Genomic DNA, 19,980 nt, shown 5'->3' on the forward strand with positions numbered 1-19,980 from the left:
TCTTTAAAGAGAGCCAGAGTGAGCTGACCTCACCTGAGGTCAGGGTGCACCAGCCTTGGGTCTGAGGGATGTGTAGAGGGTTATGCTACACAAGAACTCAGGCTGGGGACTTCCCTGATAATCAAGTAATTAAGCCTCCGAGCTGCCAGTACAGGGAGTGAGGGTTCTATCCCTGGTCAAGGAACTAAGATCCCACATGCCATGCAGTGTGGCCCCCCCGCCCCCCAAAAAAACGCAGGCGGAAAAGCTTAATGACCAGGACCAGAAAAGGCCTGAAGGGGCCAGAAAAAGCTGTTACTGTGGCCTACCCCTCCTTATCCTTGACTCAATGGCATCTCCTCTGAGGAGCCTGAATCCTTCTGCCCCAAGCCCAGTCTGAGTTAAGACCCTGAGCACATAGGTGTCCCTCTGGCACATCTCTAGTGAGCACGTTTTATCTAATCTTTCACTAGAAGACAAGCCCTGTGTCTTCTCTATGTATCCTTACTGTTTAGTTGTACCTGCCATAGAATTGACTCTCTATACTGTTGAATACTGTTGAATTCAATAAATGAACCAACAAACATACTTGTTGGTAAGAAACCTGAGTACCAGATCCAGCTTGCTCATGGTCTATGTGTCTGCCTTTGGACAGGTTTACTTTAACTCTATGTTTCATTTCTTTCTTCTATGAAGTGGTAAAATTAATGCTTCCCCTGCTGACTTCATAGGGTTGTTGTGAGCCTCCAGTAAGCAAACACATATGAAATATCTTTGTAAATTGTGAGGCGCCCTCCATTTACTAGATGTTAATGTAGAAAAGTGCTTCCCAAGTGGCTCAGTGGTAAAGAATCCGCTTGCCAATGCAGGAGATGCAGGTTTGTTCCCTGGGTTGGGAAGATCCCCTGGAAAAGGGAAAGGCTACCCGCTCCAGTATTCTGGCCTGGAGAATTCCATGAACTGTATAGTCCATGGGATCGCAAAGAGCTGGACAAGACCGAGTGACTTTCACTTCACTTCACTTCACTTCGGGAAGATCATCTGGAGAAGGAAATGGCAACCCATTCCAGTATTCTTGCCTGGTGCAGCCCATAGGATCACAAAAAAGTCAGAGACAACTTAGGGACTAAACAACAAAAATGTAGAAAAGTAGATCAGACATGGAAGGAACTTTTACCTTGAATAAATGGCATTATGTGTTGGCTAATTAGCACAGCATTACTGGACTCTCTTTATGAACACACAGCTTTGAGCAGCTTCCTGAGTATCTCTCTCTGTGTGCATCTCTCCAGAAAGAGTACTTTAAAAAAAATTGGGGACTTCCCTGGTGATCCAGTGGTTAAGACTTCACCTTCCCATGGAGGAGGGGTGCAGTCCCTGGTCAGGGAGCTAAGATCCCACATGCTTTGCGGCCAAAAAACCAAAACATGACCCAGAAGAATATTGTAGCAAATTCAGTAAAAACTTTAAAAATGGTCCACATCAAAAACATCTTTAGATTCCTTTTTTCCTTAAGCAAATCCACCTATTCCCACAAACTTCTATTTTTAAACAAGCCATTCCACAGTGCTGAATAAACTGATTGGCCCTGCTTAAGGAGATACTTCGGAGGATTTGTAGCATCAGTTTAAATTAATGAAAAGTCTCAGTGACAGACTGTTTTAAAATAAATGCAGCTTTATTACATTCAAACACATATAACAACACCACTGGGAATAGAACTTGAAGAAAGCCTGCATCAGAGAATCAAAGTGAACAAATAAGGATTGTTGATAATGAGGCTATTGTTGTGCGAATGTCCTGCTGAAGACCAACATCCTCAAATGGGCTGACGTACCCCTGATGAAACTCTTCCCCTGCTCTTCATAGATATGATGAAAGTCCAATTAAAACCCCCTTTGCATGGCTTCTGGATAACCCAGCTTTTCCAAAGCCCAGCAGATGGCATTTAGCAGGAGTGCTCTGTCCTCTGGTTATAACATAGTGATCCAGAACTGCAAACACCCTCTGGCCCCTATGGTGATCAGGTTGGTCAGATTTGCCCAAGGCTTTCTAATTTGGGCACAGAATGTCCCAAGTCCTGGGAAATTTCTCAGTCTCAGGCAAAGAGGGACAGTTGCTCATCTCTTGGCAACTATGCCCTTAGGAGCATAGGCGCCACCATAGGAGGTTTACACTGGATGGTTGAAGTGTTGCTGGGGAACTGCAGATCTGTTCAGCTTTCAGCCTTCACAGTTTACCTTCTCTTACCTTTTCTTCCCTGAGGCATTCTGAAACCTTCTCTCTTCCCTTTGCCTCCTCTAATTCCTGTCTGAGCATGCAGTGAAACTTCAGAAAGTAGAACTGAGTGGAGGTGGCATAGCCCAGGGGTAGAGCATTTGACTGCAGAAAGTAGGACTGAAACAGTGAAAGTCTTAATCAGAAGAATGGCTAACATTTCTATAGTGCTTCTCATGTGTGCATTAAGTAAGTTAATTCTCACCACAGCCCTCTGATCTGGACATGATTGTTGTTGTTCTGTCGCTCAGTTGTGTCCAACTCTTTGTGACCTCATGGATTGCAGCATGCCAGGCTTCCCTGTCCTGCATCATCTCCCAGAGCTGCTCAAACTCATGCCCATCGAGTCGCTGATGCCTCATCCTCTGTCGTCCCCTTCTCCTCCTGCCTTTAATTTTTCCCAGCATCAAGGTCTTTTCCAACAAGTCAGTTCTTCGCATCAGGTGGCCAAAATATTGGAGCTTCAGCTTCAGCATCAGCCCTTCCAATGAATATTCAGGACTGATTTCCTTTAGGATTGACTGGTTAGATCTCCTTGCTGTCCAAGGGACTCTCAAGAGTCTTCTCAGGCACCACAGTTCAAAAGCATCAATTCTTCAGTGCTCAGCCTTTTTTATTGTCCATCTCTAACATCCATACATGACCAGTGGCAAAGCCATAGCTTTGACTATACAGACCTTTGTCTGCAAAGTAATGCCTCTGCTTTTTAATATGCTGTGTAGGTTTGTCATTGCTTTTCTTCCAAGGAGCAGGCGTCTTTTAATTTTGTGGCGACAGTCACCATCCACAGTAATTTTGGAGCCCAAGAAAGTAAGTTTGTCACTGTTTCCATTGTTTCCCCATCTTTTTGCCATGAAGTGATGAGACCAGATGCCATGGTCTTCGTTTTTTGAATGTTGATGTTTAAGCTAGCTTTCGCTTTCATCAAGAGGCTTTTTAATCCTTTTTGCTTTCTACCATAAGGGCAGTGTCATCTGCATATCTGAGGTTATTGATAATTCTCCCTGCAACCTTGATTCCAGTTTGTGCTTCATCCAACCCAGCATTTGCCATGATGTACTCTGCATATAAGTTAAATAAGCAGGGTGACAATATACAGCTTTGATGTACTCCTTTCCCAATTTGGAACCAGTCTGTTGTTCCATGTCTGGTTCTAACTGTTGCTTCTTGACCTGCATACAGATTTCTCAAGAGGCAGGTCAGGTGGTCTAGTATTCCCATCTCTTGAAGAATTTTCCACAGTTTGTTGTGATCTACATAGTCAAAGGCTTTAGTGTAGTTAATGAAGCAGAAGTAGATGTTTTTCTGAAATTCTCTTGCTTTTTCTGTGATCCAATGGATGTTGGCAGTTTGATCTCTGATTCCTCTGCCTTTTCTAAATCCAGCTTGAACATTTGGAAGTTCTCAGTTCATGTACTGTTGAAGCCTAGCTTGAAGGATTTTGAGCATTCTTTGCTAGCATGTGAAATGAGTACAATTGTGCAGTAGTTTGAGCATTCTTTGGCATTGCCCTTCTTTGGGATTAGAATGAAAACTGACCTTTTCCAGTCCCGTGGCCACTACTGAGTGTTCCAAATTTGCTGGCATATTGAGTGCAGCACTTTCACAGCATCATCTTTCAGGATTTGAAATAGCTCAACTGGAATTTTATCACCTCCACTAGCTTTGTTGATAGTGATATTTTCTAAGGCCCACTTGACTTCACACTCCAAGATATCTGGCTCTAGGTGAGTGATCACACCATCATGGTTATCTGGTCATGAAGATCTTTTTTGTATTGTTTTTCTGTGTCTTCTTGCCATCTCTTCTTAATCTTTTCTGCTTCTGTTAGGTCCATACTGTTTCTGTTCTTTAGTGTGCCTGTCTTTGCATGAAATGTTCCCTTGGTATCTCTGATTTTCTTAAGGGGATCTCTTCTGTTGTCTTCCTCTATTTCTTTGCATTGTTCACTGGAAAAGGCTTTCTTATCTCTCCTTGCTCTTCTTTGGAACGCTGCATTCAGATGGATAAATCTTTCTTTTTCTCCTTTGCCTTTCGCCTCTCTTCTTTTCTCAGCTATTTGAGAATAGCTCAGTCAACCATTTTGCCTTTTTGCATTTCTTTTTCTCGGGGATGGTTTTGATCAGTGCCTGTTGTACAGTGTTATGAATCCATCGTTCTTCAGGACGTGATTATTACCCTCATTTATTGATGTGGTTGAAAGTGAAAGTCACTCAGTCGTGTCCACCTCTTTGCAACCCCATGGAGTGTACAGTCCATGGAATTCTCCAGGCCAGAATACTGGTGTGGGTAGACTTTTCCTTCTCCAGGGGATCTTCCCAACCCAGGGATCGAACCCAGGTCTCCCGCATTGCAGGCAGATTCTTTACCAGCTGAGACACAAGGGAAGCCCCGATGATAAGGTTAAATAACAACAAGAGCCATGGCACTATTAAGAGAGTTTGGATCCAAAATCAGGTAGTCTGTGCTCTCTTGTCCACGACACTACCTGTCGCACGCTTGGCTTCTCTTCTTCCTGTTCTTGATGGAAACCCTGATCTAAGCTTGTTCTCCTGTCCAGCGCACTTGGGACAGGTGTTCTGTCTGGCTTTTCTTGCCCTGCGCTGCTAAATTCTAACCTTCCCTTGGTCTAGCCCCAGTCCTGGCCCAGGAAATTGCAGTTCTTTTTCTGCCTCTTGCACCATGCTTCTCAGCTTTCAGATTTTCTCAGGGCTGGAAGGTGGTATCCCCGGGGAGAAAGAGCCAATGGCCTTCACCTCCTTCTGAGGCCAGTCCTCCATTCCATCTCCCCTACACCGTGGCTCCTGTGAGAACACCATTACCTATGACTGTGAAGCCCGTGCAAGCAGAGACCCCTTTAGCCCTAGACCAGAAGTCCAGCTTGGCTCTTAACTCTACCACAAACTGGTTTGTGTGACCTTGGGCAAGTCACTGACCGCCAGTCTTTTATTTGTAAAATGGAGTTAGACAAGATGACCTCTAAAGCTCTTTCCAGCTCTAACAGTCCATGAGTTTCAATGGCGAGGATATTTGAGGGAGGGGGGAGTTTGAATGGGGGAGGATTGCCCTAAAGCCTCCTTGATGACATTGAATATCCAGTTCTTTATCTGATGGCTTCCCAAACAGACCAAAGTGAAAGCAATTGAAAAGGAGCCCGGGGGTATAATCGTTCTCATCAGAACAGATCCTTTGGGTATCTTTGGGGCTACAGGGGGGCAGGTAGGTTGGCTGATTGAGATATTGTCAGAGTTCTCAGTTTCTGATATTGGAGAGTTTGGGGTGAAATTCATATAATTAAGCCTTAAAGAAATTGCCACCCCCATAGCACCACACGACCCCAGTGGAGCTTCTGAGCAAAAGAAATGGAATTCAGTGTCTGTTGCTCCAAATAATATTTGACACAACCACCCAGAATGAAAATGAGAAGCCCTCAAACCACAGAGCTCTATCAGTGTGGGGAGAGATCCATCGAGTGGAGTGCCAGAGGCTGAAGGGCAGGTCAGAGCAGAGGGATGCAAAGTGGCTGAGCAAACCCAGGGGAGGGAGACAATTCTCTCTTTGCTGAAACTGTCCGGGCTAGAGAGCTAGGGTAATTTTTGACCTAGCTGTCCTTGTGTGCATTGCTGTGAGCTTTTATTAAGTATTTATGTAGCAGTTTATATTTCACCAAGTGCTTTACAATCACTTTTATTTGGCTGAGTAAAGTTTTCCTGGAATCCCATCTACTTTATGATCAGGAGAGGCACTTCTTGTTTGCTTAGCACCGCCCTGCACACAGCTTCACACAATAGGCCCCTTGTTCCGGCCGGAGAGCAGGTGCAAAGAGTCGAGGACCTGGAGGCACCTGCAACTGCTGGGGCGGTTGGAGTAGGGGTGGTTTACACTTCAGTTCACCTTTCCTTCCCTCTGTTACTCTTGAGTGTTATTTTATCGCTGGTAACTAGAGAGCGGCCGTGCCAGACTTGGGCCCGCCAAGGGCAGAGCTATTCTGCTATTGGCAGTGGTAGGGCCGGTGGCTCTGGTCTAGTTCCTCTGGCCATGCCCACCACGGGCACCGTCTTCCACCAGGGGAATACTGGAACACACTTCCACCAGAGCGTATTTCCTTCTGCTCCCCAGGGCCCTGACTGCAGCCTGCATCCTGGGGCTCTGGGACCAAGTTTAAGAGAAAGCAGCAGAAGCGGCAGTTCCGCTTTCTTCAGGCAGACTTTTTTAGTGTCCTTGGGCAAGTCTAACACCTTCTTGCTAGTTTCTTATCCTCTCCATCAGCCACAGATGCACCCTCTGCTGGCTCTCTCGGTGTCATGATGGAGGCTGTTGTGTGTCCTCAGCTCATGAAGTGGTAGAGCTGCACGTTCTCAAGCATCAGTTTGCAGGGAAATCCCACACAGTCACTAGTTAAAGATTTCATTTTCTGAGGACCGGATTTGCCAAAGACCAAACCAGAATCTGGTCTGTGACGTCCAAACTGGGGATAGTGGGCTTAGAACACTGGACAGTTCAGTGTCTCTAACTCCCAGGGTTCTGTGACTGAGCACAGAGCTGCATAGATGCTTAATAGGCAAGTGGAGAATAGAAAGTATTTGCATTCTGTACTGACATGTGCTAAGTCGCTTCAGTCATGTCCGACTCTTTGCAACCCCATGGACCATAGCCCACCAGGCTCCTCTGCCCGTGGGATTCTCCAGGCAAGAATATTGGAGTGGGTTGCCATGCCCTCCTCCAGGGGATCTTCCCAACCCAAGGATCAAACCCAGGTGTCCCACATTGCAGATGGATTCTTTACCATCTAAGCCACCACGGAATCACATTGACCCACCACTGGAATGACGGTGTTCACTGGGGCCTCAGGCAGGAACTCTGCCATCCCCTACCTGGCCGTTGTTTTCCAAAGTACTGCGATCTGGTGGCTTAGGACCCAGTGGCAGGTTTTCCTGGCAGGGCCCAGGCAGAAGTCCAGTATAACGCAGGTCCTCAGTCACTGGCTCCAGATTTGGGGGGAAGACCCCAGGGGAACAGACTGACAAGAGCTGGGCAGAATAGATCAGCTTTGGATGAAGTCTTCAGTCTCAGTTCATTTCAACAGAGGTTTATTGACTGCCTGTTGTATGCTGGCCACTGGGTAAAGCAGAGGACTGACTCAGGTGACTATAAATACAGAAACCAGGATGGAATTTGGCCATATGGCCCAGGAAAATATACCTGACAAGACGAAGCCATGCCTGAACATGTAGGGTTCACCCCAAAAGCATGAAATACTGGCTCCAAGGATAGGTCAGGCAGCTAATCTCTCACCTTTGTCTCCATTGGCTCAGGATCTCAGTAGGCCTAATCCCATGCACTGAAGATTTATTGTTGTTGTTTGGTCGCTAAGTCGTGTCTGACTCTTTGTGACCCCATGGACTGCAGCACGCCAGGCTTCCCTGATCTTTACTGTCTCCTGGAGTTTGCTCAAACTCATATCCGTTGAGTCAGTGATGCCATCCAACCATCTCATCCTCTCATCCCCTTCTTCTGCCTTCCATCTTTCCCAGCATCAGGGTCTTTCCCAATGAATCGGCTCTTATCAGGTGTCCACAGTATAGGAGCTTCAGCTTCAGCATCAGAACTCCCAATGAATATTCAGGACTGATTTCCTTTAGAATTGACTGGTTTGATCTCCTTGCAGTCCAAGGGACTCTCAAGAGTCTTCTCGAGCACCACAGTTGAAAAGCATCAAATCTTCAGCACTCAGCCTTCTATATGGTCCAACTCTCACATCTGAACATGACTACTGAAAAAACCATAGCTTTGACTATACGGACCTTTGTTGGCAAAGTGATGTTTCTCCTCTTTAATACGCTGTCTAGGTTTGTTATCGCTTTCCTTCCAAGGAGCAAGCGTCTTTTAATTTCGTGGCTGCACTCACCATCCACAGTGGTTTTGGAGCCCAAGAAAATAAAATCTGCCACTGTTTCTCCACATTTTCCCCATCTATTTGCCATGAAGTGATGGGACAGGATGCCATGATCTTAGTTTTTTCAATGCTGAGTTTTAAGCCAGGTTTTTCTCTCTCCTCTTTCACCCTCATCAGGAGGCTGTTTACTTCCTCTTCACTTTATGCCATTAGAGTGGTATCATAGGCATATATGAGGTTATCAGTATTTCTCCCTGCAATCTTGATTCCAGCTTGGGATTCATCCAGCCCAGCATTTTGCATTATGTACTCTAAATATAAGTTAAATAAACAGGGTGACAGCATACAGCCTTGACAAACTCCTTGCTCATGTCTGTTGTTTCATGTCTGGTTCTAACTTGCTTCTTGACCTGCATACAGGTTTCTCAAGGATTAGGGGCCTGTAGAGGACTGTGGCTTAGACAAACTGACAACAAAACAGTGATAGGAATGTTGAGCTTTCTTTTAAAGTATTTCAGTGGTACTCATTCATGTAAAAACAGTTTATCCTTTGCTCTCAGTCTTTGTCAGTTCATGAAATAAGGTTCAGCAAGACATCCAAAGCAACGTTTAGGAGGCTTTTCTTTGTGAATCGCAATGCAAGAAAAAAATCCACAAGTTACACTCTTCTCTAACTCAGACTTGCCTCTCCCTGAAACTCGTCTTGAGTCTGTGAAGTGTGATTGTAGGTAGAGTTTGAAATTTCTCTTCTTCATTTTGAAGATCCTTGCATTAAAGAATAGATGTTTGTTCTGGACCCCACAGGGACCTGGGACAAACAAAGCAGTGTTCTGAAGAGAAAGATTTGAAAAAGTGTGTGGGTGTTTCCAAGAGCCATCTAATTCATTACTTGTGACAGTTATATGCAAAGTGGAAGCAGAATATTTTCTGTCACAGAGAGCAGGAACATGAAATGTGGAGGGAGGAGAGAGTGAAAAGGCTTCTGACACCCAAAGGTGATCACTCGGGCAACGTTGGCTGTCTGCCCTGGGGCACAGGTCAACAGTGTCTTCTTCAATGGACTAAAATAAATTCTGAATCGTCTGAAGTCCTAACCATAAGTTCCCTGCCTCAGATGCCCCGTCCGCTGGCAGTTCTGTGAGGACCTCTCTGCTGAGGAATAGTCCCTTTCAGTCGGGCTTGCCTGCTCAGTGCTGGCTACTCACACAATGGAGACTCTTCCATTTGTCCAGTTCTCTCAGTACAGGGATGAGCAGACTTGAATCTTCCCCGAAGTATTCATGGCAATATTTATTCATTCTACTTCAGAAAATCCTTTTCCAAATAACATTTATCGAACACCTATTTTGTGTTGGATACTTTCACAAAACAATACCAGTGCTCATAAATGTGTTGGGCCCTCTTCTAAACACTTAACCTATGTTATCTTAAATTTGCTAACAGTCATTACACAACTAATCCTCAAAACAAATGTAGGTGGCATTATCCCTATTTCAGAGATAAAGACACTCCAGTCCAGCAGTTTAGTTACTTGTCAAAAGTCACACAGTACCAGCCTTTGAAAGTATGTCTTGACTCCAGGACCAGTGCTCTTCCCGCCATATTACTCAGCCTTTCTAAAGTATACTGTCTTTGCTGTCTCAGTAAACTGTGTAGACAGGACTGAATTTTACCTTTTAAAAATAAAATAATTATTGATCATTATTTTCAACATCAGTTATTTTCATACAATGTTCTCATGTGTGTGACCTTTTCTTTGACCTCTTCTTCTTGGCTTTTCTATTTGGGGGAGGTTGTGGCTCTAATCACATTCCATCAGCAGTGATACCAATAATAATTTGGATAGCTACTGTTTGGTCTCTCTGGGACTCAGTTTGCCCATCTGTAATAGGGTTGCATTGCACTAAATGATTTCAAGGGTCCTTTATGACTCAAATATCTTTGAGTTAAAATCTAACTTTCAAACAAAACTAAAAAAAGGTAAAAACCATTTCCTTTTGGTTTAACTCCAGTGGGACAAGAAAACATCTGGTTTTCTGGGTTATTTCTCTGGGCTAGAAAGTAAAAGTCACTCAGTCATGTCTGACTCTTTGGAATTCTCCAGGCCAGAATACTGGAGTGGGTAGCCTTTCCCTTTTCCAGGGGATTTTCCCAACCCAGGGATCGAACCCAGGTCTCCCACACTGCAGGCAGATTCTTTACGAGCTGAGCCACAAGCGAAGCCCAAGAAGATTGGAGTGGGTAGCCTATCCCTTCTCCAGTGGATCTTCCCAATCCAGGAATGGAACCAGGGTTTCCTGCATTGCAGGCGGATTCTTTACCAACTGAGCTATCAGGGAAGCCCGCTCTCTGGGCTCGAGGGACTCCGTAAATGGGTTTGGGTGATTTAATGATAAATCACCGTTACACACCTTGTGCTCCTACATTATTGAACTTTGAATTGCATTTTTTTTTTTTTTGCTATTTTTGGAAATCTTACACTGGCTCATATTCCTCTCCTCCTTTGTATGTTCCCCTCAAGGACACCCCTCAGAGAACCCTTCAGCAGCCCTGCCCACCCTGGCCTGGTGTCTTGGCTGCCCGTGGTCAGGGCTCAAAGCCCAAGAGGCTGTTCTCACCAGCCTTCCCACACATCAGGCTCTGCCTGTGCCGCGGTTCTCACAGGAATCGCTTTTGCTTCCTTATTTACTTTTCTCTCTCCTTACCTCCAGGCTCCTCTGTGGAGTTTGCCTCTTCAGACAAACATTCAGGCATTTTCTCTCTGCCTCCCCATCTCTGCAGGAGGCTGTTCCCCACAGCGGGTGATATCAGCTTCTCAAGCTTTCCTCACCATCTGGAAAATATTCTTTGCTTCTTGAGGTTTAAATGACTTCTTGATTATATTCCAAGACCAATCTTTTAGTCTCTCCTCACAGTGAGGTTTGAAACTAGGCTAAAAGCGGATTCTAATATAGCTATTCCCTTATATAGATAATGTCCACTAGATGAGGTATAAATGGGCTTTCAGCCCCCTGATTTCTACTCTAAATTTTGCTTCCTTTCTGTTGAAATATATCCGTAATTTGTGAAAGTCTATTGTTTGAGAATCAAAGTAGTTCTTGGAATCTGGTGGTCATATCTGTTTCTGGCACTCCCCTGTCTGATATTTGTTCTGAAGTGGTACTGCTGTACCAACAATTATGAAAACCATTTTTCTTTAGACTTGTGCATACATAAGTGAGAAGCAAATTGCTGCCTTCTTTATTAAACATATTTATAAAACTCAGCAATTTTTACTTTTGCTTTATTTTTCTGTTCATTTACGTAAATGAAGACTGCATCTTGGATAGAAAAAGAACATTTTCTTAGGCCTATTGATAAGGTGGGTTTTCTACCCTGTGTTCTAGTTTGTTTTTAAAGGTATTTATACTCTTTAAATTATGCCATTTTTTCACAGTGATTATTGCAGCTGGAGTGCTTTCCAAGGAAAGTCTGATAAATCACTGTTTGGGCCAAGGGCGACTTGCAATACTGCAGCCTTTCCATAAGATGGCGCACTGAGAATGTGAGATCTGTAACTTCTTTGTAGCTCATCTAAAACCCCAGCAGTAAATGAAACAAACTTCTGTGAAATTAAATATTTGGTGGGGGGAGGGGGCAAGTTGGTTTTTCTAAGACTTGCTTTCAAATACTTTCCAATAGTCTAATGCCTAGAAGGAGGAAAGTGAATTTTCTAGCAACTTCTCTCCTGCACCCGTACTAGCAATGCTCAAAATCACCAATGTGTATTTAAGGAACCTTTTAAAGAAGAAATTTCTTCAAAAGGTGAGAGTTATGATACTAACTACCTGTGCTGCTGGGAAAGTTCCTCCCTGGGTCTCAGGTTCTTCATCTACACCATCAGTGGATTGGACAAGGGTGCTTCCTATTTGAAAGTTGTATATTTGAATCCATTGATTTCCTTCCACTTCACCTGTGCTGCCTCAGCCAGCACAGAACCAGGACGAAAAGATTGCCCGTTTTACACGTTGGACTCTATTCCTCTTCTACAAGTGCTCTCTTTGTGTCAGTTGTCCTAACACTATCATACCCAGATGTCCTACTTTCACTGGGTTCCTTTCCTCTTGACAGCTTTTGCAAGGTGTCCCCCTCCGTCCCGGCCCAGTCTGCCTGAACAGTATCTTCCTTTCACTTCACAAATCAAATTTGCTATTTTTGTGCTAATAAGCAGGTACCACACTGGATGGGGGAAGAAGACACCACAGGTAATGCTTTATGGGGACACTTCTAACATCACGCATAACATGTCCAGTTAAGAAGAGTTTAGATTTAGGAGGCAGGAGCTCCTCTCTGTTTTTCTTCCTCCACTGGCCAGTATTCATTGCCAGAACCATGTCAAAACTTTAGGAAAAAGCAGTGTTCTGGAGAGAGGACAGTTAATCTAATTAGAGATGAGTGTTGTTAAGCAGATAACCCATCCTTAAAATCCCCCATGGCCAACAGTGTCCCTATTCCTGACACTCTGGGCAATCTGGGTGGGGAAAATTGTAGCTGCAGTGGCTCAGCCTCATTCAAAACCTGTCAGGAACCATTGTACACCAGGGGCACAGAGGAAGTGAGTGAAAATAAAATGCTGGATGAATGAATTAATTAATGCAACTCTACAGAGACACCCCTATCTGAGTCCCTCTGAGCTTAAAGCTTGGAGCATGTATGTACATAAAATTCCCTGGGGTTCCATTACATATGTCATATCGCTACATGGCAGGGAGGCCTTTGCCAACATTCACTTTCCTATTGTCCTTAGAGATTTCAGATCACCTTTGGTGTTTGTCTATATGATGGTGGTGGAGGAGGATTATTTATATGTCTAACTTCAATACCTTATCTTTCAAGAATGCAAATATTTCGCTGAATGGTGATGCTGTTGGATCTGTTTGGGAGAAGAAACTCCATACACAGGGCTCTCCCCAAGGGCTTTTAAAGGGCAAGCCCAGGAATCCGCTGATTAGGTAAAGAGAGCTGTTGTGGCAGGCCCTGTTGTGAGCCTCGTAGACCATCACCAGTAGCTGGCTAATTGTATCATACCATGAATTGGGCAGAGTGAAATGGAAACGTCAAATATTTAGTCAGCGTGGATTATTTCTAAGGAATAATAGCAGCGGAGCGGTTAAGAACAGAGGCAGCTGGACATAGACTCAAAAGTTCAAACTCTAGCTTTGCTATTGAGTAGCTGTGTGACCTTCGGCAAGTGGCTTCAGTTCATGCCTCGGTGTTCTTGTTTGCAAAAAGGAGCTGATTATAATACTGTCCATCTTGTAGGGCTATTAGGAGGACTCAGTGTGGTGCTGCGGGTTGTACTTTTCCTCATGCTTGGAACAGTATCTGGCACAGAGAAAGCACTCAGTACTCCCAGCTGCTGTTACTACCTGCACTAGGAGGTGCTTTGGGTGGTACACAAGAGAACTAAAGAGAACTAACCAAGCCTCTGCCTTCAGAGAACTCACAGACTATACGGGCTGGCAAATGGAATGTATGTGAAAGGAGCACAAGCCACTCAGCATGGTACCCACAATGCACTTGGGTGCAAGAGCAGCAGTTCAGAATGAATCCCAGGGAGGCCCTCAACTCCCATCAGGAGAGGACTTTACGCATCTTCTAGGAAGGTGGACAAGAACTTGAATGGCTTTTTTGCCTCTGTTTAGAGACAGGGTCCTCATAATAATATACATTCAGTTACATCCTTACTGACTATCCTTTTGATATAGGTTAGCATTACCTCATTGAAGAGTAGAAAACAGATAGGCTGTGTTTAACCTAACAAATTACAGTTTGTGACCTGATGATAACCATCTGAGATGTGAAGGAATTCCAGGGTGACATTGTGTGTATTGGCCCAAACATGTGTTCTCATAAGGGATCACCTTTAAGCTGGGGATCTAGTCATGGCCGACATAACTCTGATTAACAAGAAGAATTTTCCAGAGGCTCTGAGCGAGGCCTAGGAGTTAGGCCCACTTTTTATTTTCCTTTTGTTTGTTTTTGTTGTTGTTGTTGTTGTTTCATGTTGTTTTCTTTTGCCTTAAAAATAACAGCTATATAAATTTTCACTCATTAAAAATTATTGTAAAGATTTTAAAGTGTAAAAGATATAGAAGGACATAAAAAAGTAAAATTTCCCCCAATATCTTACTTACTGGAAGTAACTGCTTTTACCATTCTTTTTTTTTTTCTCATTAAATTTTTTAAGTGTCTCAAATTCTATGACATATTTTTAATCAAGTTGTTTCCGTTAAGAAGTACTGATTTTAAAGACCACTGACTTAGAACAGCCACACGAAAAATGAATGGTCCACAAAATATTCTCCTTTCCTTCTGAAGGTTTATCATGCCCGGTTACCATTAACTAGTCTTTCACTATTGAGCTTAAATGGCCAATTGAGACAAACAGTTCTGAGACCATTCTTCCACCACTGATTAAGATGGCAGGTATTGAGGATGTTGTTCATTGAGCTTTCTGAGCTTTCTGGGCAGACGGTGACCTTGCCAGCTCCAGTTGCCTTCTTGTCCACTGCTTTGATGACACCCACAGGAACCATCTGTCTTATGCCGTGAACAGCAAAATGGCTCAGAGGAGGGTACAGAAGCTCTCAACACACGTGCGCTTGCCAGGAACCCTATCAATGATGGTAGCATCAACAGATTTCAAGAATTTGGGGCCATCTTCAGCTTTGTTCTAACTTTGTTCTTTTGATGTCTGCATAGTATTCCATTTTAACACTCAAGAATTTTAAGATTCTGCTCTACATTTTGTCTGGCTAAGGAGAAAAGGGTAGAGGTGTGAGAAACAGAACATAGTATTGGGGATGGGGGAGAGGTATTCACATGCCTAAATGGATAGGGCAAGAGCAGAGTTCCTGAATAGTTTTAAAATAGTGCCACTAAATTTAAAAATAGGGCCACTAAATTTTAGCAGATGTAGACATCAATTGAACCAGTACTTTTGGTTACTGCTTTGTGGAGTAAATAAAATAAAGTTTTAGGTCTAAGCCATAAGCCAGCTCTTCCCAACACTTCTGTAACCAGAAACCATGCTTAATTTACTAAGTCTTTTGAGGATTTAAATAGCACATGGATAGAGCAAAATAGTGGATGCTATTTCAACTTTCAGAAAGTTTGGCAAGCTTTTAAACTCAAGGCTGTTTTTTAAAAATTGAGTCACCATGGGATTGGGGAGCAGTGTTTAGTCCTCGCTCCTTATCCAAGACTTGGAGGTAAGAAACAAAAAAAAGAGCTGAAAGGGCATTTTTCTGAATGGTGGGAAATAGACAGTAGGGCCACAAGGGATCAGCTATGGGACTAATTTGACTTAATATTTATAAATGATTTGGAAGAAGGAGTACAGGGCAAAGTCACTAAGTTGGCAGCTTTCTTTACACTATTCCACTGAGGATAATAAACTTTAGAAGGAGACTTGTTTTGTAGGAGTGGGCAGGCTTCAATAGGAATAAGTCCAGGGACATGTCTCTAGGGACATGTTCCTAAAGTTCATTTTAGAACTGCTTACCTCTTTACCTGTGAATCAGGTCTCTGCTTCAGGTATCGGTAGATATAAAGAAAAAGAAGATGGAGTTGGTGGTCATCAAGAGGGAGATAATATTGAAACAGACAGCATTATATACAAGCACACAAAAGGAGGCTAGTGGGGAGCTGATTCTCACCAGATATATACACAAAGAATTTCCCTTAAAGAAATGCATTACATTTCTTTAACACAGCCCCCAAAGGCAATTGGTATGTGGTGGGTGATCTGTATATTCACTGGAGAAGGACATAGCAACCCATTCCAGTATTCTTATCAGGAGAATCCCTTGAACAGAGGCGCCTGGCAGGCTACAGTCTATGGGGTCACAAAGAGTCGGGCGCAACTGAAGTACTTCACACGCGCACACACTGTGTATTTGCTAACTTTTAATGTTAGGTAAGCTAAACATGTCAGGCTACCATTGTAGAAGAAATGCAGTCAAATGTTCTCTTCAACATTCCCACAAGATATTTTCCTTCTCAGAAGATGACTTTTAATTATAAAAGTCAGACCTAAATTTCCTGACCTCCTCTGCTATCATGCATGGTAGCATCAATACTTTGGCCACCTCATGCGAAGAGTTGACTCATTGGAAAAGACTCTGATGCTGGGAGGGATTGGGGGCGGGAGGAGAAGGGGACGACAGAGGATGAGATGGCTGGATGGCATCACCGACTCGATGGATGTGAGTTTGAGTGAACTCCAGGAGTTGGTGATGGACAGGGAGGCCTGGGGTGCTGCGATTCATGGGGTCGCAAAGAGTCGGACACGACTGAGCAGCTGAGCATGCACATATGCATGCATATGCATGTGGAAACCTCTAGAAGAATATATATCAAACTTAAAGATGATTCTCTCTTGGAAGGATAAGATGATGCAAGAACTTGTGCTGTATGCTTTGATTATGTCTATATATTTTAATTGTCTTCAATGAGCACTGTTTTTTGGTAATTAAAAATATGAGTAAAAAATATGAATTTGCCCTTAATTCAACTGCCCTATTGTAAATTTTTAAGTGTATAAAGTAGAGGCAAAAGCCCTGCAAAATTTCCCATTTCTTTAAGAAAATATTCCATTATCAGGATAAGGAAAAAGCAAAAAACAAACAAACAAAAAGATCAAAACCTTTTCCCCCTTTGGTAACAGTGTTCTGGTCTTTCTACATGAAATGAAATCTGTTTCTTGTTTTTGTTTTGTGTTTGTTTGCCTTGTTTTGAAAGATGAGTAAATGCACAGAGGTCTGGAACCATGAAGCCAGCAAAGAAACCACCTCAGTAGTGAATTACTGTTCCAGTTGAAGTTGATAAAGCCCCACACTGAAAGGCAGAATTGCCCAGGATTGTAAATATCTCCCTTTCTCATGCTGGTGAGGATGTCCATAGATAGCTTGAAACTTCAGTCTTGAAGCAAAAACCTATGTCTTATCCTGGGGGACCGCGTTAAAACCTTCCCTTGAGCTGCTGGTCTGCCTCCCTGTGGAGAACAGAGACAGAAGCTGGCAGGTATAATTTATGCTGCAAGTGGGTTGGGAAAGCCTTTTCAGGAGGAGCTGGACTGCCCAGACCTGCAGGAAACGATGGGAGGAGGAAGTGGAGAAGGAGGAAGAAGTAAAGAACATGTACGAGTCTTTTTCCTTCAGATGAATAGAAAGCACACTCAGAATTAAGGACCCTCCTGTGTGCTTCCCTGGCCAAGACCCAGCACCTCCCTTAGTGTTCTTCTGGACTCTACACTAGACGGAGGGCAAAATAAGGGCAGAGACCTTGTCTCTGTCTTGTTCATTGCTATATCCCCAATACCGAGAAAAAAGGAATGGTGAATTAACACTTGTTGACTTTTTTAAAAAAACTTCACAATATTGTATTAGTTTTGCCATACACTGACATGAATCCACCCTGGGTGTACATGTGTTCCCCATCCTGAACCCCCCTCCCACCTCCCTCCCCATCCCATCCCTCTGGGTCATCCCAGTGCACCAGCCCCGAGCACCCTATATCATGCATTGAACCTGGACTGGTGATTCATTTCACATATGATAATTTACATGTTTCAGTGCCATTCTCCCATATCATCGCACCCTCTCCCTGTCCCACAGAGTCCAAAATGCTGTTCTATACATCTGTGTCTCTTTTGCTGTCTCGCATACAGGGTTATCGTTACCATCTTTCTAAATTCCATATATATGCATTAGTATACTGGATTGATGTTTTTCTTTCTGGCTTACTTCACTCTGTACCGTAGGCTCCAGTTTCATATACACAATGGAATATTACTCAGCCATTAAAAAGAATACATTTGAATCAGTTCTAATGAGGTGGATGAAACTTGTTGACTTTTGAATGAATGTTCTCCAGTACAAGTAGACTCTATCTGGAGTAGTCTACCTTTGTACCACGCAGTCATCCCACGGGCTGGAAGGCTAAAGGTAGCTTGTGGTCGGCTCGACCATGTGCCAAATACAGTCAACTTGCACTTTGCTTGGGGCTCTCTTGTGACAAACCTTTCCTTTACCTTCATATTTCCAGATACAGCCAAAAGGCAGCGAGGAATGGAATGAAAAATCAGTTCAACCTCCATGAGCTGAAAATGAAGGGCCCTGAGCCAGTGGTCAGTCAAATTATTGACAAACTGAAGCACATTAACCAGGTATGTATGTATCCAGCAAAAACAGATATGGCAAAAAAAATTGAGCAATGGATGATGCTGTGTTCAAACTGTATTCTTGGGCTTTTGGAAAGACAGCCATGTTCATTTTCTTCAGAGTCTCTCTGCTAAAAAGGACTTCTGACCTTTGTTTTTCACCCCATTTTTAAATTATAAAGAAAATATTGCAACATAAGAGAAAGCTTGGAAAACAGAAGGAAAAGTATTTGTCTCAACCCCACTAGTCCATCCTGTTTTCATTTTTACGTATTCTTTTTTAACATTTGGTCAGAAAATCACACATAGGCTTTTTACATAATTGGAAGTATATTAGTGATTTCTACTTCTTAAAATTAACACTGTATTGGAAACACGTTTTCATGTTGCCACAAATCTGCATTCTAATCATCTTTTGTGGCCCCGAAAGATTCCTTTGAGTGTTAATTATAATTAATTTGCTTTTGCTATGCATTCAGATTGCTTCAAATTTTTACTATTAAAGAAGGCGACCTCCTGCATAGTGCTGTCTCCTGATCTTAGATCAATTTGTTAACATACTGGAGTTATGGGGTTAAAGGATATGAGCATTTTACTGCGTGTTTCCAAACTGCTGTCCAATGGGGATGTGACAGCTTTCACTGCCACCAGCAAGATACGAGAGGACCAGCTTCACTGCACCCATGCCAACTTCTGAGTCACTGCCATGCACAGAGCACCCACAGATTCCCTTGACTTCCACACAGTTTTTCTTCTCAGGAGTTTAGTAACTGAGACACAAATAGAAGTTAGTTGTACCATCTGCTTGTGATTGCTTTGTGGCCACAGTTTAAAAAATGCCATCAAAAATGCCACCAGATACCAGAGTGGCAGTGTTCCTACCCTATGGTCCATGGGTGGGAGGACCCTGGCACCGCTGACTTCTATTCATAGCTGAGGAAGGACTTAATGAAATTAAACTCCTGCAAGGACAGAGGCTTCTGTAGGATGACATTGGCATGATTTTGTCTTTTCCTGTGAAGTTTAGCAGTGAAATCTTTATTGTTTTTAGGAAAAATGTTTGGAATGGCTTCCTAATAGTGACATATTTCATGGCGAATGGCATTGTGAAAGTATTTACTACGCTTTTGAGTGAGATTCCTCCAGAGGCTAATAAAGTGCTCTGCTCTCCGTGAGCACTTAATAATTAGTTGTTACTGCTTCTGAGCACAGAATAGTGGCAGTATTTGCATAACAGAGCCTTCTTTTTGGTGAACTCACAACCTCACTAAGTTCTATAAAGCCTGGTTACATACAGGATGTTTCAAAACACATCTCTGAAGAATACAGAGCACAGTGTAAACCTCCCATTGCTGATGGTGTGCTTTACCTGTGGACAAAGGCAGTGTTTCTTTGAATTATTTCTAAATTATCTCAAACCAAATGTGTCTGGGTGACTCCACTCGACTGGTTAGATCCAAGCACTGGTAAGGCCAGAACCTCAGGCTCCATCTCTGTGCCCCTCCTTTTAAATGAAGAATAGTGTCAACAGATGTCTTTGGTCACCAGACGTGAAGGAATACCTACTATGTGCTCAGCCAGGTGCCAGGGAGTTTGAGGATTCAAAAGGAGTCTGGCCTGTTTT

The 19,980-nt window shown here is 43.3% G+C and overlaps 1 protein-coding gene across 1 annotated transcript in view; it reads left to right on the forward strand.

Moving 5' to 3' along the window:
- GPC3 (glypican 3) overlaps positions 1 to 19,980 on the forward strand; it is a 451,564-nt gene that overhangs the window by 312,955 nt on the left and 118,629 nt on the right. Inside the window, exon 6 of the mRNA XM_015105024.4 lies at positions 18,242 to 18,362. Within this exon, the coding sequence (XP_014960510.2) occupies positions 18,242 to 18,362 (121 nt within the window). The remainder of the gene's footprint in view (positions 1 to 18,241; positions 18,363 to 19,980) is intronic.

This window comes from Ovis aries, chromosome X (assembly GCF_016772045.2).
Source record: "Ovis aries strain OAR_USU_Benz2616 breed Rambouillet chromosome X, ARS-UI_Ramb_v3.0, whole genome shotgun sequence".
Taxonomy (NCBI): Eukaryota; Metazoa; Chordata; class Mammalia; order Artiodactyla; family Bovidae; genus Ovis; species Ovis aries.